This window comes from Dipodomys ordii, unplaced genomic scaffold, assembly GCF_000151885.1.
Source record: "Dipodomys ordii isolate 6190 unplaced genomic scaffold, Dord_2.0 Scaffold80, whole genome shotgun sequence".
Classification (NCBI taxonomy): domain Eukaryota; kingdom Metazoa; phylum Chordata; class Mammalia; order Rodentia; family Heteromyidae; genus Dipodomys; species Dipodomys ordii.
Genome location: NW_012267296.1, coordinates 5551443 through 5575525, shown reverse-complemented (window position 1 = coordinate 5575525; position 24083 = coordinate 5551443). Strand labels below are relative to the sequence as shown.

The 24083-nt window shown below is 32.6% G+C and overlaps 1 protein-coding gene across 3 annotated transcripts in view; it reads left to right on the top strand.

The window, feature by feature from the left end:
- Dach2 (dachshund family transcription factor 2) overlaps window positions 1–23798 on the top strand; it is a 564773-nt gene extending 540975 nt beyond the window's left edge. Inside the window, exons 7-12 of one of the 3 annotated variants that reach the window (XM_013024982.1) lie at window positions 2858–3006; window positions 3132–3279; window positions 7034–7180; window positions 8841–8906; window positions 19167–19213; window positions 23303–23798. In XM_013024982.1, the coding sequence (XP_012880436.1) occupies window positions 2858–3006; window positions 3132–3279; window positions 7034–7180; window positions 8841–8906; window positions 19167–19171 (515 nt within the window). In that variant the 3' untranslated portion in view covers window positions 19172–19213; window positions 23303–23798. The remainder of the gene's footprint in view (window positions 1–2857; window positions 3007–3131; window positions 3280–7033; window positions 7181–8840; window positions 8907–19166; window positions 19214–23302) is intronic. The other 2 variants (XM_013024981.1, XM_013024980.1) reach the window with 2 other exon arrangements.
- The last annotated feature ends 285 nt before the right edge of the window (window positions 23799–24083 follow it).

Sequence of the window (24083 nt, the reverse complement as noted above, 5' to 3'; positions counted from 1 at the left end):
CTCACTCCTGTAATCCTAGCTACTTGTCATACTGAGATCTGAGGATTAGAGTTCAATGCCAGCCCAGGCAAGAAAGTCTGTGAGACTCCTATGGCCAACTAAGCCCTAAAACCAAACCAAAACAAAACAGAAGTGGACCTGTGGATCAAGTGTGCTGGCCTTGAGTAACAAAGGTCAAAGACAGTGCCCAGCCCCCATGTTCAATTCCGCCCCCCCCCCGCCCCATATACACACATAAAGTAAAGCTGCTAGCTAAGAAATGTGTTTTAGGATTTGGGTTTAAAAAATTAGGAGAAAATATACCAAAGAAACCATGTAGGTGAATATAGTCACATAATTTATAACTATAATATATTACCTCTTTCAAATCCACCGGTCACATTGGAAGTGATTAGGGAAGACGGAGGACGGAAGAAAGAGAAGTTATGGCTTTATTCCAGCTATGGAAAGTATAAATAGTAGGTAGCATTTCAGGTCAGTCCTAACATAAGGAATAAGAGACCCTATTTTTTAAAAAAGGAAGAAAAAGGAAGGAAGGAAAGAAGGAAGGAAGGAGGGAAAGAAGGAAGGAAGGAAGGGAGGGAGGAAGGAAAGAAGGAAGGAAACAAAAAATGCTGAGATTGTGGCTCAAATCATACATAGAATACCTGCCTGCAAAGTGCCAGGGCTCTGAGTTCAAACACAGTTATCTAAAACAATACAAAACATATTATCAAAAGAATTCACTGAATATAGAGCTAACTTTAAATTCCAACTTCATATAACTACAGAATTTGTAAATGAAACTTTCAGGAAGCTTATGTATCAGTGATCCAGAAAGTCTTTTTTTAAACTTTCTAAAAGGCAATTCCTAAGAAAATTATCAAAGGTTCTTATAGTAAAGAATAGGGGTGAGGTAGGGAATGGATGGTAAGGGGAAACAAAGGAGGACGCAACAATGTTTGATAAAAAATGTACTCATTACCTTGCCCATGTATGGTATTTTTACAATAAAAAATGTAATGGTATCATTTATCCATTTTATTAAATTCTTTAAATTACTAAATACTAAAAGTTACTCTAACATTGGGATTTACATAATATAAAACTGCTGATTCTCTAATCAGCACTTTTATCTTTATTGGTTTTGAAAACAATAGGAAATAGTAAAATGATGTATATTAAATGCATTTTATTCAGAGAAAATTCTATTCCATCAAATAATCTAAATGAAGGTTCCCATAATGCATGCCTCAACTTCTCACATGAGAAATCCCACAGCAAAATATGGTGACTGTAAAATCAATAGGGTTCAAGACTCTGTACCACATATAAAAGCTGATTGCAATTGAAAAAATGTATTCTAACTATATTGTAAATCCATATTTGCATCCCTGCAGAAGCCAGACCAAAACCAAGATTTTTAAATTATTTTGTATTTTTTATTTTATCATATATTCTTAACTTATTCTTATCTTATATATTCTTCAATTCAATGACAGTTTGTAAGTACAATGCATGCTGATCTGACTTCCAATTAAATCAAGTAAGAATTGAATATTCCTATTAGTGAACAATAATAATTATAAAATCCCTAATATATTTTCTGCCTTGTATGTTTCCTGGTCCTGTTATGGTATTTCTGCTTACAAAGCAGTTTTACATGCATTCTTTCATATATTGTTTAAAACCAAGCATTGCAGACTGGTTCTTGATGATGTGTAGTAGTACAAATCTGTTACCTCCACTCAATAGAGAAATAAAAGGTAGGGAATTATAAACAAAGTGTTTATAAAAAAACAGGAAAAGAGCATTCAAAAGGTTTGGGTGGGGTCAAGGGGAAAGAAGTGGGCCAATGAAGATAAGAAAGGGGAAAATGCAGACAAAAATCCAATGTATATCCTACAAATATAAGAAGAATGAGGGAAGGGGTAGGTAGGAAGGGATGGTTGAGAATGTTGAAAGAAGGGACTTTGATCAAGATGCATTGTATTCATAAAATGCTTTGTTAAATTCATAAATGCTTTGTAACTCTTTTGTACAACTACTTAAAGGTAATAAAAATTTCAAATATTGTGAGGCACTGAAATTTCTAACTAGAAAGAAGCCTTTTTTTCATACTTTGCATATATTTTGGGAAACATCCTAATTCCTACCAAATAGTTAATATTTGAACAAAATGTGGTGTGTTCATGGGATAAAATACTATTTAGCAATGAAAATGGAAGGAACTCCTGATGCATGACAGAGCATGTACAAATTCATGTGAAAGAAGCCAGGCACAAAATACTACATGTTTTATAATTCCACTTGTGTATAATATCCAGAAAGGGCAAACCATTACAGAATGAAGAATAATGCATACCAAGGTGAAAACCAGAGATCCAAAGTTTTAACAATAGGTATGTTGTAATGTTGTGATGGTCAGATAAAAATGCAAAATTACTACAGAGGATCAATTTCATGTAAGTGAAGTCTTGTGTATAAATTATTCCTCAATGAAGCTGTTAAAATAATTGAAGATAGATGGGTAGATAGGTAAATACAAAGAGGGAAAAAATCCTTCTGGTTTTCCAAAAAAGGAATGTGATTATATTTATAAAAATACAGGTCATTTGTATATATCTTAAATTTTATCAATTATATATACACAAAACTTCTTCCTACCCATTACCTTTGTTCTTTTGTATTCTTGAGTTCTTGACTGAATCATATAAGAACAATAGAGGCAGCTGAAAAATAGGTATTCTATATTGTGAATATGCATCATTTTGTTTCAGGACCAGAATTTATATAGATACCTTTTAAAGGTGACCTGGTGAAATGTTTGAGCTAATAATATATAAAAACTTCTTTTGATATTAATTTTATCTTGCAGAAGAGGGACCAGTTCAAATTCCAATGATGAAGTCGCCCTTGGACAAGATCCAGCTGGCTCCTGGGCAGGCCTTGCCCCCTGGATTCCCTGGACCATTCATTTTTGCTGATAGTCTGTCCTCTGTGGAGACTCTGTTGACCAACATTCAGGTCAACAATATTTCTATAAACAAAATAAATGTAATACAAGACATTAGCACCTACATAAATTATTCCATATTTTCAAAGTTAAAACAGATAAGATGAACTGTATGCTGTTTGCTGTACTTTGACAGGGTCTGCTGAAAGTGGCCTTGGATAATGCTCGTATCCAGGAGAAGCAGATTCAGCAAGAAAAGAAGGAGCTGCGAATGGAGCTCTACAGAGAGAGAGAAATTAGAGAAAACCTAGAAAGACAGCTTGCAGTGGAACTTCAAAGCAGAAGTAAGTTTAATGCATGTCATGTTGTTAGTATTGAAATAGTAATGGAAATATTCTCCGGGGCAGCTTAGAAATACTGAGAGGAAATGACTATCTACAAATCAAATCCTGTGTATAACCCACAAGGTTATAATTGAATGCTGTCTCTGTGCTAAAAGAATTAGATCTGTATTTTGGGTCCCTTGCAGATTTGAAAACATGGGTATTCATCATTCTCTCTCAATTTTAGAAAATATACCTGGATCTGGAATAGTCTATGAGTATTAATATTTATACATGAATTACTCTTCTGCTAGGCCCAGTACTAGATTCTTGTATTATAGAGTGAAACTCAGTTCCTGTAAATCCTTCAGGGATTTAAATTGTAGAAGGTTGACAAAACCAGTTTGTTTGTTAGATAAATTTGTAAAAAGTAATTGTGCACATTGTAGGGATATAGATAAAGGCTTGTTTAGCTTGCTGGGAATATAGATAGTAAAGATATATTTCCCCATGCTTTTATCTTTTTAAATATATTTTTATTATCCTTAAGTAGTTGTACAAAGGAGTTACAATTCAACATGTCATTTTGAGTACAATGCATCTTGGTCATTGTTATCATCATTCTCCCCCATCCCTCCCAACCCAACTGTTGCCTTCAATTTCCCTAGTTTCATGGGATATGCATTGAATATTATGATTGCATATTAAAAGATCAATAGGCTAAATAAGGACACATGAACATAAGGAGATGTACAGGTATTCTAGACAGAGTTATCAGTATAGGCACAAAGAGAAACGACTTCATATATTGGAGATTATATACAGATATTAGAGAGCCCTTGAGTTTTATGAAGTAAATGGTGCCAGGTGATACAGTGTGAGAAGCAAGGAAATAATACAAACTGTAATGATGAATACTGGATAGTGGATGTATAGATGGAGACAGAGCAGAGAATGGAGACATACTGGATTATGCACTAAAAATTAATTTGTACCATAGGGGGAAGAATATATAAAAGAAACTAAAGAAAACCCCCTGTTGTCACTGCATTTGATTTTGGTACCCTGCATTTTGTATATACATTTATCTAATTTGGGGAGGAGAAGTGAGTAACAAAATTCTGAAGTAAGGACACAGGATGACCCATTGTAACAATGAGACTCATAAGACACTATGTTGGAAATAAACTTCACAGCCTTGGGGGCAGGGTGGGGGGAGGAGTGGTGAAGGTGGGGGAAGGAAGGGATAATAGGAGAAAAAAGGTGTGGGTAACAATGCTCAACAAAAAAATATTCTCATTACCTTACTCATGTAACTGTAAACCCTCTGTACAGCATCTTTACAATAAAAAAGTTCTATACTAAAATATTAATTTTTAAACTATATGTTTCCTCAATGGAAAGAACATTGTGCACATATTTATTGTATGTATTATAAATTAGTAATATATAAAACATTACATACTCAAACTCCATAATAACATATACAATATATATATGTATATAGAAAGAATACTTGACCTTTTAATGTAATTGAACAAAACACGGTACACATTAAAAAAATTCTACTTTGCTAATTTTTTGTTGTTTGCCAGAGTATTGCTTGAATGAAACACATATATCATATAGACTAATATCCTTTGCAGAGCAAACATTGAAAAACATACAAATATAGAGCTCCAGGAAACCTTATTGATTGTGTGTTGGTTTAAACAACTTTGTGGTCCTCATGCTTTGAGATAACCACATATGAAACCTTTAGTTCTCAGCCTTTACCAACTTCTAGCTATGTGATCTTAGGTAAATTTAAGGACTGGGTAAATATTAAAGATTGAATTTCCTTCTATGACATGGAAATGATATTGCTTCTCTTGTAGCATTATCATAACATCTACATGTCACATATTTCAAGTGAAATGTTCCATATATTGGGGTCTAAATAAACTACCTTTATTATCATTTTAAAATATAGCTGGTTTTGATAATGTTTACAATGTACAAGATTGTAATTTTCAGCAGATGCAATGTATAGAGCATTTTGCATCATTGATTCCACTAGATAGAAAAATTGCTTATAATGAAAAATGTTACATTTTTCATTAATGTCAATAAATTCAGATATCTCGTTTAAACAATGGAAATATGTTTTACCAAGTTGTAATGTATACATGGGTGCACACATCACAATGAAACACCTTTATATGCCTAAAATATCCTAATAAAATAGGAAAAGAGTAATAACATTGAGATTATTCTAATAAATCTAGATATCTGCTTAAATTGATGTTATTTGAATGATATTAATATGATTATAGTAAAGAACTTTTATGTTTAACTATATTCAACTCTTTCATCAAAAATACTAGGAACCATATTTTCTTTCTACATTCAATTTTGTTACTATGTGAGACATGAATTTTTGTTTGAAGTTTATGACAATGTAATTATAACTTACTGTTTTCAAGTTGCTCAAGTTTAGTTAAAGAAAAAGACAGTGTCGGGCTGGGAAGGTGGCTCAGTGGTAGAGCACTTGCCTTGCATGCATGAGGCCCTGGGTTCGATTCCTCAGCACCACATAAGCAAAAAGGAAAAAGCTGGAATTGGCGCTGTAGCTGAAGTGGTAGAGCGCTAGCCTTGAGCTGAAGAGCTGAGGGAGACCTCCCAGGCCCAGAGTTCAGGTCCTAAGACTGGACCTAAAAAAGAAAAAAAAAAACAGTGACTATGAGATGAATAGAACTGAAATTTAAATTAGCCTACAAATCAGTTAAGTTGAAATATGTTAAATATATATGAATGCTTTTAACATTTCAAAATCTAGGACTTAAATAGTAACTCAACAGTAAAGCTCTTGCCCAGAAAACTTAGAATTCAGTTCAAAACCAGTACCACCAAAATTTCTTTCATATGTTACATAATTTGTTTTATTGCCAAAACTTCAGAATCTTATTTTTTAATTGAAACTTATTCAGAAAATACCATATCCACTTAGAACCTCTATAAACTAGTATATTTATGGAGTTCAATAACTTTATTTGCTGGAATGTCATAGATTTAAGGTTTAGAGTTTAGAAATAATCTTGCATGAGCACAGTTTAAAGTTTCTCATGGAAACATAAAACCTTTAGAATTGAGGCATAGAAGCTGTTCTTTGGCTTTGCTGTTGTGTTTTGACTTTTCTCGATTGTCAAAGACATTGCTGTAGTAACATTTTAATAACGTCATATAATCATTGCTGAAAAATATTCTGTACATGTGTGTGTATACAAGGGAAAGAAGAAACTGATAGGTGCATTAATCTTTTCCTTTAAAACTGCTGGTATTTGAGAGAAATAGACACCATCCACTTTTGTTTTAATAACCATGTTATGTAACCTAATATATTTTCAGGGTTTTTATTTTAAAACATGAAGAGCAATTACTTAATGAATAAGAATAGTTTAAGAGAAATATAAAATATTTAATACTGTCATTAAATGCATGAAATGTATCAAAGTAGAAAATACTTCTGCAAGCCATCACCATACAAGTGCATGCATACTACAGAACATATACATTTTGCACTTACACTGAGGTTTTTGGTTATGCAATTGATGTAGTGAACAAAATTCCCATGGATGAACCAAATGAGAATTGGGACCAAAAATATCTGTTTTATGTCAACAGGTACATTTCTGTCTCTCTCTTTCTACACCTGTATCAGTGGTTTGTAACTCATCAAAACCTGCAGCACTGTTATATTGATGAGGAATTTGTAAATTACTTCTCCACATTTCAGCTACCATGCAAAAGCGCCTGAAGAAGGAGAAAAAAGCCAAAAGAAAACTGCAGGAAGCCTTGGAATTTGAATCAAAGCGTCGGGAGCAAGTGGAGCAGGCACTTAAGCAAACTACTAATAATGACAGTGGCCTGAGGATGTTGAAAGGTAGTGACTTTCATTTTCTATGTAAACAAAGAGAAATCTGATTTAAAGGTGAATAATAAAGGAAAAAGGAAGGGAGGGAGGAAGGAAAGAAGGGAGAGAGGGAGAAAAAGAAGGAAGGAAAGAGAAAGGAAGGAAGGAAGGTAGGTAGGTAGGAAGGAAGGAAGGAAGGAAGGAAGGAAGGAAGGAAGGAGGAAATATGGAAAATGAAAATAAAAGAGAAAGGGGGTGAGATGAACACTTTGTCCAGAAATAATTAAAAGTCAATGTAAAGTTAAGCAAACCCAAATAATCTCAATTACCGTTGGTACAAAAATCCTAGAAATAATACAAAAATTTTCAAACTTAGTATAGGTAGTTAGACTAATATAAGTGTTTTAGATCTATCCATGTTAACTAACGTTGATATGTGCTGGAGTTGATTTTCATCAACACTAAGATGCTGATTACTTTTATTCTGACTCCATCAATGTTAATGTAATAAGAGAATGTGATTGGTAAAGTTTGCTAAGAATTGCTTTTGTGTGCCAGTCCTGGTGCTTGAACTCAGGGTACAGACCATGAGCTTATGTGCTCAAGACTAGCACTCAACCACTTGAGCCAAAGGTACATTCTGACCTTTTGGTGATTAATTGGGAATTTCCATGGGCTTTGAACTGCAGTTCTCAGATTTCAGCCTCCTGAGTGGCTAAGATTACAAGTGTGAACCAGCGGTGCCTGGCTCTAAGAATATTCTTGGAATTACTGTGGAATCTTTCCATTTCAATCTTTTCTCATTTTATATTTAATTTTGAAAACAGGTAGCAATATTTTACCTCATTCTGACCCAATGTGAATTAAATGTTCAAGTAAATACACATACTTTCCCATAAGTATATGCACTCAGAATCTATTCAGATGATGATTCCTAGCTTTTGTAGCTTATCTAAAGAGCACAATAGTAATGCATTTGCTCCTAAAGCTGGGACTACTTAAAGACCACAAACCATAATTTTTGGTTAACACTTGCACTTAGCATAAAGATAATACCATCATCCATCACAACTTATAAATTCACTTCCATTTCTGCAATCATATTCATTGTTTTTTTTTTCATTCTAGTCAGGACAGTCTGATGGTTTTAGCATGTATTTATAGATGGATTAAAATCCTAAAATTCACCATAAAGAAATGGGATAAATCGGTATTTACTATGTCCCTGGAAGTACATATTTCAATTGTGTAATTCAGCTACAGTTTATCATTATTTTTCATTTTTCCTACTATTAAACACACACACATGCACACACATGCACGCACACACACATGCACGCACACACACACACACATTACCTAAGGCCTGGCATTATCCATAGGACCAAACTACTCACTTTTATGTGTGTATATATGCCAGTCTTGGATTTGAACTCAGAACCTGGGTGCTGTCCCTTAGCTTTTTTGCTCAAGGTTAGTGCTCTATCACTTGAGCACAGCTCCACTTCTGGTTATATTTGGTGGTTAAATGAAGAAAAGTCCCAGACTTTCTGGGCTGGCCTTAGACTGTGATCTTCAGATCTCAGTATTCTGAATAGCTAGGTTTACACGTGTGAGCCAAAACTACTACTTTTAATGTGAATTAGAAAATATAGAATTGCATCTAAATATTGATTGCCAATTCTTTCAGATACTGGAATTCCAGATATTGAAATAGAAAGCAATGGGACTCCTCATGATAGTGCTGCTATGCAAGGTATGGTAAAAAGCATACTTCGATAATCTGCTAATATATAACCCCTGGAGAATGTGGGAATGAAATCCTATGTTACTACTCAAAGAGGCTGAATAAGTTTTACTGTTGTTATAATATGACATAAGAAGCAACGTGCACTGATATTTTTTTAGAAAAATACACTTCATGTGACTTCAAAACAGAATAACAACACAATTGCATTTAGAGTACAAATTTCACATATACAATATGAGCAAATTTCTTATATGTTTAGTTGTGAAAAGGGTATGCATTTATATGTAGAAGTATTCTAAAAGTGTATAACTATGATAGTAATTTACTTTTAAGTTTTTTAAGCATTACTAATTGCTATTTGCAAAGGCCATAAATATAATAATTGTAACTTACTGATATATTACAGATATTCTAGACATAATTTTTAACTTATAAATCTTTACACTAATTTAAGAAACTACCTAAATATGAAGAGTGTGATTCATAATTCATTACTTCTACTAATACTTAGATCATTGGAAAAATTTTATATATTTGGTAGTAAGGAAACATATGAGAAGGAGGAGGTTAAAATGTTTGACAAGAAATATACTCATTACCTTATTCGTGTAACTGTAACCCCTCTGTACAGAATCTTTACAATAAAATGAAATTTAAAAAAAGAAATCATATGAAATACATGAATATAATCTCATGAATGGAAACAGTTAAAAATAGGAATTTCATATGACTGTTGGAAATTAACCGATGTAATACTAATGTACTTTTCTAGCCCTTTACATTTATGTAGTTCACATTTATTGTTCACACTTATTATGAAACAAAATCCTTACTTAAAAATAGACCTTTCTCTGCGATACTTATTTCCTAATTTTAAAAAGCAAACATGTCCATGAATATGTTCTTTGTGGAAGATTTAACAAACTGATTCTTTGTACTGTGTGTCTGTACCTATATGAAGGCAACAGATGTGATCCAAAAGATCCATATGCATTTGTCCAAAGATTCAACATATTATGTGGCAGTTTCATGAAATTTAGAAACCTTCACTTATGTAGTGTTTAGAAAATCATCTTTATACATTTGGGCATATCAGAGCTTATTCCACTTCTGGAAATGGATTATTTTGCTGCACCTGTATATACCTAATGCATTAACTTTGTTAGATGTGAAAGCCTGCACACTTAAGTGGGCCAGTGAAGATTTACTGTTTCTTATCCATTTTCTGCTTGCCTGCTTTCTAACCTCAATTTAAAGACTGTGTCTAGGATGTTAGTAAAACAAATTTGAATGGAATTTGTTGTTTGACCAATCAATTGCTGCAACTAAGTTCATGAAGAAAATCTCACCAGTTGTGGACCTGGAATTGGAGGTTGCCTTCACATACCAGGAATGTAGTAGGGCGTATATTAGCTGGAAACATTGAATTCATCTTTTCTGAATCAGTGACACAGAAATTCAGACACTGTCATCAAGGAATATTGATCTTGATTATGCCTCTAATTTGAGTAGGATATAAGGTTAATATTAGAATCAGAGGGAGTAAACCACACACACTACGAAAAAGTGTCATTATCCTTTAACCCTGTGCTTCCATCCAGTTCTTTACTATTTCTTCCACATATAATTTAGCCTACAGAACATATTAGTATTGTTTTGCCAAACTTTGAGATAAATGGAAGCATTCAAATTGTCCCAAATTTATTTCATTTCTTGCTATTTTGGTCATATATGCAGAAGTTATTATTCTCCAAAATTTTATTTTTATAATACTTGTAAAGAATGGCTTATGTATATTCATTTGTACATAAGGAAAGACATGCCGATTATTTGCTTTTAATAACTTCTATGGCTGTTGTCTATCTTAACAAACCAGAAAGCAATAGAATTTTAGATGGTTTGGGCTGGAGCTTATATTAAAACAAAGGAATTGACTTATTTTTTAAAATACAAATCAAATTGTTTGGCATTTGTGGCATTTGTGCTCATAGAAAATATGATGGGACTGGAGGCTTGGCTCAAGTGCCTGCCAACAAATTGAAAAATCATTGAGTTTCATATCTTAGTACTGCCAATATGCACGCACACACATACATATATTTACATAAATATATATATATGATTTATTAATACTTTCTTATGGAACATCTGCCCTTTAGAGTACAATATAATTATTTATGATAATAATGGAATTATGTCATTAATTAGTACAACATTTAAACACTACAAGTAATAAGATTCTCAATGTCATTGGGAACTTGCATAAATATCTCATGTTAAAATGATTGTACAATCATATTATATCAAAATTCAGTTAATTTGAGCAAAATGTTATTTTTTTATTTAACCAGGGGATTAGATGGTTATCTCTAATATAGTTCAAATAGGTCAAATAACTGCATTAAAATCCCAATATTGTCAGTCCAAATTGAAAGATTGCTTACATATTTATTGACAAACTTTACAAAAGATATCATAGTAGGAAAACATAAAATGCATTCATCTTCCTTATTTTTCTAAGAATTTTGCCTTGGTGTATTATATTTTTCCATCTGAACTTTAATATCTTTTTGTTTTAGTGTTGTTTTAAACCATATTTTAATATTGTTTTCATGTACTTTACCTCCCCAAATTATCCATTTTTAATTAGAATATTATTTCCTGTTTGTGAGAATCAATTCATGTATGTCAATACAATGCCATTTCCAAAACTCATTGCCATCACACCAAACAGTTCAGACAACACTGAAGCCCTTTCTCTTTCTATTGTCGATAGCTCTGCTGGATAGAAATGTATCATTAAAGCTGGTGCTTTTCCTTTGAAATTCAATTAGTTCCACTGTAAAATCTCTTGAATTGGAAAAATGTTGTCTGGCCACCCTTGGAAGCAATAAAGTCATGTCAAATTTTATTATAATGTCCACATAAATTTTAGTGCAAAATACTCATGAACTATGATTCTCATATGTATTATCAACTTTATCAGCTTCTTTCTTTCATTTTATATACTTAATTATTTCTTTGAGGACAAAAAAATCATACATCCATTTTCCAGTGAAAGAATATCTGCACAACTTCCTTGTTAGCTCTTTACCATTCTCCAGAACGTTTGCAGGCACTATAGCAGTGAATATATACTCAGTATGATGACAGTGTCTGAAATCTCTGGAGGTGAAGTTTTCAGTGAAGTATATACACTAATATGACTCCATTCAGGTTTCAATAACTCAGCTGGGGAACTACAAGACAGCACATCAACCATCTTATCAACTAATCTTTGCTTCACATGAAATAAACATACCAGGTGTCACTAAGTGCACCTTCAGATCAATGATTTTTGCAAATGACATTCAAGTGCCATTTGTGTAGTGCATTTTGCTGATAAAACCAAATTAAATTAGCACAAGTACAAGTGAGCAGATAAAAACTAAAACCAAACAGCAGTACCATTATCTAACAAAGTAATATTTTCTTTTTACTGCGTTCTGCCATTTAGTTATTATCCAATTGGAAATCTAATTATAATCCTTTTACTCCCTAGTCAAACTTCACAGTTTTTGCAAGCTTAGCACTGACAAGTTATTTCATTTCATTTGATTGCCTATGCCCAGATTGACTTAACTTCAGTTGGAGACCTAAAAGCCCTCTCAGTTTCTCAGATTCCCTGTTTGAACATTACTGCAACAGCTCCTTTAATTAATTAGCATTAACAGCAGTAACATGAACTGCTGAACAGAAAATAACATCATTTTATGATCACAGTGAGACTTCTTCTTTTGGATGTTTATACCATAGTTAACTTTTGTATGACTATATTTCATTGTTAGGTGCTACAAGTCCAATTGAAAGTGCATGTATTTTAATTATTTTTTGCAAAAATGACATTATCATCTTAATAGTAATAATAGGTAAATTAACCACAGAATATGAAATTCCTAATTTTTAGAAAACAGGCATTTAGAAAATAGACATTCAACAACTTTCTAGTTATATAATAAAAGAATAAAAAGGTGTTCAGGGGAGATAGCATCATAAAGCACAAGGACGCCCAGATACGTTGTGCTGTTTCTGCCTTTGCATTTGTTTGGGTAAAAGAAAAAAATACAACCTAAGCACTTTGTTTTTCAAGTGGAATGTCAATGTCCTTGAGCTATTTTTACATTATAGTATGTGTTTTACAAAGACATAAAATGACTTACGTCCTAAAATGTTTTTCTTCTATCTTTCTCCATAAATAGGATGGAATCTTAAATAGTTTTTCCTTCTTTTTGCCACCAACACACTAGAATTAGATATTGAAATCCAACCTAAATACAAAAGTAAAATAAAATTTGTGATAAAAGTAAACATAATAAATATTTTTTCCTTGTGAATCATTTTTGTTTAGGAATACATGTAGAAGTGTATTCAGTGTGTAAGCTAACCATTCAAGGAAATAAATTTAATAATTTTGTTCATATATTATCTCTCAAAAATGTCAAGAAAGAATTAAAAGCAATGTGACTAAAGTGCCAGATACAAAAAAATTTCTATGTATTAAAAATGCATATTTTATAACATAACATAACTCAATATGCATATATTATAAAATATATTTCAATGTATAATATCCATAAACATGTATATTTTATCCATTCTCTCAAGATCAATTTGCATCATGCTAATTCTTTGACCCCTGAGACTTTGTCTTTTTGCTTTTTGACTCACTTAGTAACTTCAAACAACATTATTCCAAAGAGCTTAAGATCCCAAGTAAGTATTTACTAAAGGCGATTTGCCCTTGTGATAGGATTGTGATTGAGTAGAATTTGGAAGAGTATTTTGTCATAAATATAAGAAAAATGAAAATGATAACAAAGCAATTAGAAATCATTGAATAGGCTTTTCTACTCCCTTCTAACACAGTGTGCTCTTTTCTTAGAAGTTCTTCTGTCTACTTCTTGCGCTCACTTCATCAATTGTTAGTTTCTTTCTTCACAAAGTCTTGTGCTGTATTGGAAGATATCCACAGACTCTGTAAGACTCCCATTGTAAAGTGGAAATTTCCTTCTATAACACAAGTCAGAGCCAAGAGCAAGTGACTCACACCTGTAATCCTAACTATTCAGGAGGCTAAGATCTGAGGATTGAAGTTTCAAAGCCAGCCTGGGAAGGAAAATTTGTTTTTATCGCCAATTAACCACTGGGAAAACCAGAAGTGGCACTGCGGCTCAACGTCTTACAGCCTAGCTTTGAGCAAAAAAGCTCAGGGAGAGCACACAGGCCCTGAGTTCAAACCCCATGACCAACAAAAATAAATAAGTGAGTGAATAGATGGATAGATAGATAGATAATAGAAGTCAGAGACTAAAGGCCCGGTACTAAGTAGGGAACTATTACTGCTGCTGTCCTCACAAAGTGGGAAAAGCTCAAGCAGCTATTCTGTAGGAAAAGACCCAGTAAATAGCAGTTTTGTTTTTCTCTGCAAGTTTCATCAGATAGCAGTTTTTACTTTCATACTCAGGAAAACTCTCTTACTTTCTTCATCCTCCACAAGATTTTATTTTGAATGGTGATGTTTTTCCCAAATAATACTATACCTCTGTGCTATTGAAAACCTGCCAGGCTAGAGCACAGATGATGCTTCTATTTCTATTTAGGAGGATATGAAGTTACTTGATCATTTAGGTCCTGCTTATGAAGGAGTACCTGACTCCAATTACCAGCATAGGTCCAAAATGCTTTGTAGTAACTGAAAGACCTTCTCACTGATTCTGATTATATAATATGTCACTTACATATTTAAATCCTAAAATTCCAGCTATATCTCATTCATATAACAAGTGAAATCACAATGATAGCCAGATAGTGAGAATTGCAAGCCAAGATAGGTTGTTCTTTAGCCAGTACTTCTAGTCTATAGAAACATTTCATTAATTGACAGGTCTTTTTTAAACTATAACCTAAGAAGTATTGTTTAAGTCAACTTTTATGGCTGCTAGATCAGTTATATCTTATACTTCATTTTTTTACATGTATAGTACAAATTTTAAACTGGGAATTTGCCCTACTCTAACCACAATCTATATATACCTGAGGAACCACATGAGGGAGAAAGTCTTCTAAAATTGAAATTTTATTTTGCAAATTCACTTTGTATTTTATTAAATAATATTTGCAATAGTGTCACATGAAACTGTAATAATATAGTATTATCTCCATACTACTCTTACAAAAAGCATTATTTTTATTGGGTTCTTAATCATGTATGTGCCACCATGCTTATCACTCTTGCAGTGATAATGAATGAAGTAGTGGGGGAAAGGGGGCAATTGCTGGTACATGTATAGGACAGTGAATTTAGTGTCATTCTTAACAAAAGTATCTTCTTAGCAATACTGTCTCTATATGGTTATTTGGATATGTATGATTAACCTAAGCTTTGTAGGTATTGAAATATCCCAAGAGAAGTCAATTTGCTTGCTATGTTGGTAGTAGGAACTTAGACACTGCCCTCATTACATATCACTACTCTCTGATAAAGCCTGGCCACGTTGTGTCAGTCCTGTAAACTTAGCTACTCATGATGTTTTGGTTGTGGCAGAAAAGTCCGTGAGACGCTAATAAACCATCAACGATGGAGGCATGGCTTAAGTGGTACTTCGCAGTCATGGCACAAAAACAACAACAACAACAAAAAAAGCCAGTCACCAGTGACTCATGCCTGTAATACTAGCTACTCAGGAGGCTGAGATCTGACAATTGCGGTTCAAAGCCAGCCCAGGCAGGAAAGTCAGTGAGACTTATCTCCAACTAACCACCAGAAAACCAGAAGTGGTGCTGTAGCTCAAGCGGTAAAGCACTTGGATTGAGTTGAAGAGCTGAGGGGCAACACCCAGGCCCAGAGTTCAAGTCCCACAATCAACAAAACAAACAAACTGGAATCAGAGTACAGTACCTGAGTTTGAGCTCCAGCATTCATTCAAAAACAAGAACTGTCTCATGGAGAACTAGGTTATTTATTAAGAAGTATTACCCCATGAAGAACAGTGCATGTAAGGGAGGATTGTAGTTTGGGACTCATTTCTCAAAATTGCCTTAAACTTACAATAATTTAATCATCATTTGAACCTCTCTTAGTAAGTGTAGACAAGTATCATTTCTCTTTAAAATTTTGTAGAGTAGATCAACTAGGAATAAAAAAAGACTGTTTTTCATAGTTTCTTACTATGAAGTTGTGAACATTAATATTGATAGTAATGGACATATTAAGCTACAGTATACTTTTAATAATACAAGTGATTATCAGCACAACATTTTTACCAATTCCCCTCCTAGCTTCCAAAAAATCATAACTTTTTTGTTTTCCCTATAAAGACTCTATAAAACGTTTTTCTCTATAAAACTTTTTCTATTTTTTCTTTATGAAACTTTTATAAAGTTTTCTCTATCTTCTTAATTTACTGATTGTCCTACATGTGAATCAGTGTTTTTATTTCCTTTAAAACAATAAAAATTAATGAATGCAATGTTGATCATAGCATTTTGGAGCAGTCATTTAATGATCAGTAAAGTTTTCATTTTAACTTTCTACAGGGAATATTAGATGTTGTCACTTAAAACAACATACAAATTATGGTCTACTAATTTTGCAAAATAATGACTACAAAATGATTACAACATATTTTGCTTAACTATTACATTAAAATATTTCCATATGTATACTATATAAAACTAATTTTATTTTATAAAACATTTTAACTTACATACTTATAAGTTATAGTTTGAGCTTAAGATTCTTTATTATTAGTTGTATTACTATTATTACCTTGAAGTGTTTCTATGAAAGACTTTCAATCTAATGTGTTCATTCATGTATACTATGCAACTTGATCAGTGTCATCTACTGTATTTTTCACATTCTGCTGCCCTATATTCTAACTCCGTTCATTATCTCAGATTTTCTAGTTTCATTACATGTATGCATATTGGGTATTATGATTTTATTCACTTTCCATTCTATTCTCCACCCCCACTCTTAATCCCCACTCTCCTTCAGACAACACCTGTTTCTGCTTCCTAAACACCTTAGCTTTCTTAAAGATAAAGGCAAAAAACCATACACTTTCATAATCTACAAGAATATTGTGAAAGAAGATAGTGTTCTGCATATAGCATTAACAATTAAATTGATTCCTGATGTAACTAGCCATTATCACACTACTAATTTCCACTTAAGTGTTTCTAATTTGTGATGTGGCCCCAAATTTGCAGGTCTCTGTACGAGACATATACGTTTTTTATAGCCCTTAATAGCTGGTATGTTGGAAGTACAATTAAAATGCAAAAAGGTCCCCAATCAATAGTCAGGGTCCTCAATCAAAAATTGACTTAATGTTAACCTTGAAATGTCCCTACCTTAATTTTAATAAAATCAAATTCAAATATTTGCCTAACCTTTTTCATAAATAAATTAGGTGTAAAGTCTGGCATGTATATATATATGTATATATATATATATATATATATATATATATATGGAAATCAGAATTTATCATTATTTCTATACCTTATAAAACTCACATAAATGTAGCATTTCTATTGACAATGTGATTTTAAGCAGAAATGAAATATCTGGCATATAACTGATTTGTGACACTTTCTTTTAAATCTATTTTCTTCCACACATACTTAGAGAAAAGGTATTTATATATTTTAACCCATGTGACAACACAGTGGTATCCATGCTCTTTTTATGATGTTTTATAGTACATAGAAATTCAGTAGTGAAAAAACTATTTCAAATTCTGAATAAGTTAAAAGTGAGCAAGAGAGACTGTATCTCTAATCTCATAGCATTTGTAGAAAGGGAGATAACCTATACCAGCCTTGTTTCTGATTCAATGATAAATCCAAACTTTTAGATCTAAAACAGTGAAAGGATTATTATTTAAAAGAAACTTCTGTTTAGATGTTCAAATTCTAAAACAAGGGTAAAACCCTTCTGAAAGAATGACTTAAAATTAATGACTAATGAAGTTTTAAAGTTATTAAATTATTTCTAAGTTAGTCTCTAAACAAAGAAGCAAATGCTATACTATGTTATTATTTACCTCTAATTTATAATGGTCTACATTTCCTTCTCTCAAATAAGTAGCTGCATACAAACATAACTCTACTAAAAACAGACTGGAACTCTAAATAAGTTCATCTATAATTGTTTATTTGATTTGAAAATATCATATGCTCACATATTTCCACAAGTGAAAAGTATATAAAATTTATTCTATATGTATTTTAAGGTAAAGACTGAAATATGCTGATGGAGCCTGCACATAATTATGTACTTTTCTTGTTCAGGTTAGGAAAACTTGGCATTCCAGAGGTGATCATACTTGATGGAAAATTATATAGTGCTCATCATTTTAATTAAGCAACTTAAAGAACCTACATCTTAGAATTTAGTTTCTATATTTCCATTTGTTCAAAAATAGTTTATCTGCCACCAAAGAAAAGTTGAATAACCTAAAGTCTGCCTGTAATGAAGCCTATTAGTGCTTAAAAGAGTCCTCTTGTTTAAATAGGTGAGCAAGTGATGAAGAAACACTTGTAAGTAAACATGTAGGAAAAATCACAAAGGCATTTAATTATATACATAAACTAAATTTCCAGAAAACAAGGTACAGCACATGTAGTGATTTTCTACAAAACAAAAATGAGCCATTACTTTCAAATAACCACCATTTTTGTCAGAGAAGGATATCTCATCCTGAGGGAAAATTGAAACCCTTAACAAAGATTTTGACTTATAGAATCTGTAACAGATCTTTGCTTACATTTTAGCCCATGGAGAAAAACAGAAAAGCTCCTAATTGCCAGTTTATTAAGCTAGTCATGCATTTTGCTGCAGATTATAAAGCAGTAAAACATGCTCAAGGGGCTCATCAGCATATTTTAGAATTAGGAAATATCATTTACACCATTTTTTACATTACTGATATAACCCTTAGAGAATAACATTAAGTCTTAATCTACAATTTTACTCACCTTTGTATAATTTTATTTTAATATAATGTAACTCACCAAAGTGAATATTTGATCAATGGATAGAGCTAATAGAATAATACATTTATTGCATATAGATTTACTTCAATTTTAAACATATATAAAACAGTCAAAATGGTATAAAAATGAGTTTTTGGTTTTCAGTGAAGTACATTGAATAGATTTTGAATTTTCTTTGTTGGAATGAAATTTTGACCAGGTTTTATTGTTTTCTCTGTGCAGCATGAACACTGATGCCGGAACTCCAACTGATCATAGGCACGGATAGGGTGCTGTAGCAGTTACCTGCTTACCTAGTGTTGTAATTCTTTAGAATTCATATTCAAATTCTTATAATATGGAATTTTCAATTACTATTTGTTTATGACTGATCAATAGAACCTTGCACATACAGGAGAGATGTGCTAGGGAATGGTCCTCACAAGTTTTAGGGGCTAAAAAAAGGTCATTGAACATAATACTTTCTTTAACCCCTTTCTTCCAAAGGAGTTCATAAACATTACATTTATCCACACAACAAACTCCTAATGGGGTAAGTAGGTGGAAGAAGACTTAAGATAGAGAAAATGCTATTTCTAGAGAGTATGGGAGAAAATAAAATGCAATCACACCTACTTTAAGCTTTGGTTATCAGGAAAGAGCTTTATATTTGTCCAAATGATACTTGACAAAATTAAATCAGGAGGCAATTCAATTGTACAAATGATCAATATTTCTTATTGAATCCTAGAATCTCATTTTTATAGGAGAAAAAAGTATGTTGCCTGCTGTGTTTTCTAAAGATACATAAGGAGCTCTAATTTCTAGATTTTTTTCCATTTTCCATTGAATGTTTTATATTGCAGCAAAATATTGAACTCCTTAATATTAGGACATTCCTTACCTTTAAAGAAGGCCCTGATAAAAAAAAAGATACCCCCAATACTTCCTTTGTTCTTTCTTCTCTTTTCCCATCCTCAATTGTCCTTCTTCTTTGTTTTTTTATTAATAAGGAAACAGAAGGAAAGTCTATTAGACATCTAAGAAAGGAGAAAGTCAGATGATGGGTTATTAACATTATGGATATTTTCTATAATTCACCCTCTAATCTAGACATGGTCAGATATCTTAACATGTTCAGTGACTAGGACTAAATAGGTCATTTGGCTTGAATTGCCCAGGAAATGGCCTGAAATATTAACTGTTTACCTAGTGGTGACCTGGCCACAGACGGTGGCAGACATATGTCATCATTTTCATGCCTCTTATGAGTCAAATAGAGCAGTATTTCCATGATCAAATCATTTAATGCCTCACCAAAGGTGCTCTCCTTCCATGCAAAATCTAATACCTTGTGCTATATTTAAATTTTGATGTGACAAAAGCTCTACTCATCTTATGCCAAGAGCCAATTCAGATTTTGTCCATTCCTTAATAATCAGTTTCCTGTTGCATTATGTAAAATTTCTGTTGGAATGATCCCCCTCCCTGCTCATTTCTTAGATACTACCTTAATTCAAATCAATGTGACATTTTAGATACTGTAAGCTCTCAAGAATTTTTTATTCAAATGCACAGGATTTGGTTTCTGGTGTCATGAAGTCATGAAGAAGGACTGAGGCAAATCAAATGAAATTTTTTGATATCAAATATCAAATGAATAACAATTATGTAACAAAATGTAATATCTAAAATTATCTTCCCCTTATGTATTCAGACAGTATCTATAGAATGGTATGAGGAATCAAACAGCAAGTTCAAATTAAGTTAGCTAATAAGACACTTTTGTATCTTTACAAAGAGAGATATTTTATTTAACTTGGTTGAACCATAAGTAGGCCTTATGTGGGGTGTTTTTTTTTCCTGGACTTTTCCAGCATATCTTCTTTATGACATTTGTTTTTAGCTATTCCTTTCACAGTTTTGAAATACATACGCAGGATGCAAGTCTCACACTTCCTGGGGCTTGGGAAAGCCAGTTGTGGACTTTGAAGGCTAGATAATTCAGCTGATCACAGAAGGTCTCCAATATGGAAAAGGCCATGCCAGCCTTCTCTGCTGTGGGGTCTGCCATGTCAGGCAATGCTATGCTAAGAAGACTGCATGAGCTTGCATTTGTATGTTTAAAAAATGACCATGTTTTATATATCAAATTCTCCCTTTTACCTATCTGATAAATCTTACAGCAATAAACTGTGCCAGCTTTCCCCAAATGCCAGTGTGTGTCTCTCCTTGTAAGTTCCCAACTGCTAACATTCCTCTGGAGAAGCTTTGCTCATTGCTTTTCCTGGTCTTTAATCTTGTTTACATCCAGAATGCATATAAGATCATCTCTGTTTGAAGCTCAAGTACAAACTCTTTTAAAAACATGAAACATTAAATTACTAATTAGCTGTTTCCTGTTCCTAATGAAGTGAGCATGCCGGGTTTGGATTAAAATTCAGCTACAGCTCTCTTCTGTTTATGGTTCCAGATGTTTTTGGTTTATCTAGCAGTTTACTTTGACAGCTACTACTAAATGATAAATCACTCATATTATAACTCAAATGCATTTTGAAATTGAAATGTGGCAACTTTGAGATTGCTCTAAGAATCAGTGTGTTAGCAGGTCAAATACTGACTTCTTCCTATGATCATTCAGGATTGGAATATGTAAAACAGTAAATGGATGCATGTCAACAGTAGGCCCAATGAAATCTGTTTGGCTACTATTCTCAAAATTGAGAGAAAAGGTTTTACTACTGCGAAATTTTAATTTATTGTATTCTAGGTTAAAACAATCACATTAGTACTGTCTTTTTGCTAGCCTAGTTTTTCTTTGGATTTTCAAGCTGCTGTGGAAACTTTCTGATAGGCCTATAAGCAGGCACATTTAATGGAGGGTCTGGGTAGATATGTTTGCCTTTTAATTAAAAAAAGTAAGTATTAAGCATAATAATTTTTTCAGAAATTCTTTTTTGTGTAAGGTACAAATGGTGATTGTCTTTTGCCATTCATTACTGTATTTCTGCACTTTTTTTGTAGAGAACATAATCTGTTTTGTTACTGTTTTCAAGTTTGTAACGTTCACAATTTGTACTGCATGATCTAAGTTTTGCAGTGTTGTATAAATTTCAATCTTGGTAAAACGACTTTGCCACTTGATATTGAAATTTTTCTTTGAAATGAGGGCTGTGTATACAGTGTATGAGGTAGACTAGAAAGACTGAGCAACTAAAACTGGTCAATTTCATCACAGGAAATATTATCTAACTCCATTCACAAAGGAGCCTTAGCAATTCTCTGAGGTGAAAGATGATCAGCTTCCAAAAGCACAAATGTGTTTCTTCCGGTCCCTGAAAAAATGTAGGTGATTTCTACAGGTTTCTTGGGGAAAATATTTGGTTGTCCCCTATTGAAATCTAGCCCTCCAACTCTCTAAACAGATTCAATTCTTTTATTCTTCCATTACTGTGCCACACTTGTAGTTTTACTTCTATGATGTTTTCAAGAAAATTTCACTAACTTACCATGATACTATCTATACAAAAGGAATAAATAATATAAAATTTTACATAAGGTTTTTAAAATAATGTGTTTTTTTCCTTAAAATGGTAAGCTTTAGCAGACTGAGTTAATTTTGTACTGAGCGTATCAGTCTAGCATGATAATGTATTTTTTTCTTGGTCATATGTGATGATGGCACAATTTATTCACAAATATGTACATTTTAACTGTTTCTTAAGAAAAGGTAATGGAATTTTACTAAATTATTCATATTTTTGTGGATAGCAATGTTAAGGCAAAAAGATGGAGAATTTTTCCCCTTTAATTTCCAATGGTAACTTTTAGATAACATCATAGATGTTATCTAACTGTAGTATGTAATGGACTCTTTGGTTTACCAGCACCTAAATGAATATTGGTTCCATCAACATCACACTAAAAATGATATTCAGACCAAGTCTCCCTTCATACAGTATACACAGTCTTAGGTTGAGCTGGGAAAAAGGAAATTGTACATGTATAGTGTCATTATTTTAGATAAAAAACTAGACGCCATCCCGTTTTTGGTAAACCATGGAGACTTCAATTGTAACATTATGTAAAGAAAAGGAAAAAATATATAGCTCACTATAGGCATGGTAACATAGTTTATGGAAAGTCTATCAGTCTTTAATGTCCTCAATGCTGTGGAAAGACAAACCGAGCTGTAGAATGAAACTCAAAGAATCTTTGAAAACTGACACATTAACATAAATTAAGTTCAAATTTACCACTATATTAAATCAAGCCTGTTGTGTTAATTTATTTTTGTTTCTTGGAGATAAAAGTTTTAGTGTGTTTAAGTATATATCAGAATTATTCCACAGAACTAACTTGTTTTCTTTTTTTTAAAGGAGGTAACTATTACTGTTTAGCAATGGCACAACAGTTTTATTCGGCCTGAAAGGTCCCTGCTGGCTTTACATAAATGAAGATGCTTGTGATTCCAGTTTGTCTCTGAAACTGTTCAACATGGAAATATTTCAGTTGTGTTTATCAGCAAAGCTTTCCTTATTGAAGCAAATACCCAATCAATGTTACACTTTTGAAAGGAATGTGTGTATATTGTAAAGGCAATGATCTAAACCTTGTCTTCGCATTAGATTTCCCAGTTTAAGGATAGGATCTAAATCCGAATGGCTAAAGTAACTTGATTGTATTTGATGCTTTTCTATGCTCATTTCAGCTTGGCTTTTTGTCTTTCAAAGAAAAAAAATATGGTAGTGTGTTAGAGATTAGAAACTTACATGTATGGTTTCTCTGTTTTACCATATGTTAAGTTAAAGTACACTTACTTTGTTAAAAATGTACTTGCTAAACTTCAGTATAAATAAAAGCATTTTGAATTTGTCACTTGTCATTTTTTCTTTTTAAAATTTCAGCTGTATCAGAACATATAGTACAACTCTTGCAAATTAATATATAGAAAATAAGAAGATATTTACAAACCCTACTGCTGTTATTTCCAAACAAATCTGAATTATATCTTGTTCAATTTCATCAGTATAAATAGGTCAATATTCTTGTACTCCATAATTCTTTTGATTCACACATGGTTGCCTTTCCCTAGCTCTGTGATCAGTGCATCTTCTTCCAAGAGAAAAAAATGATAACCAAGAGCTACAAAATGTCTTA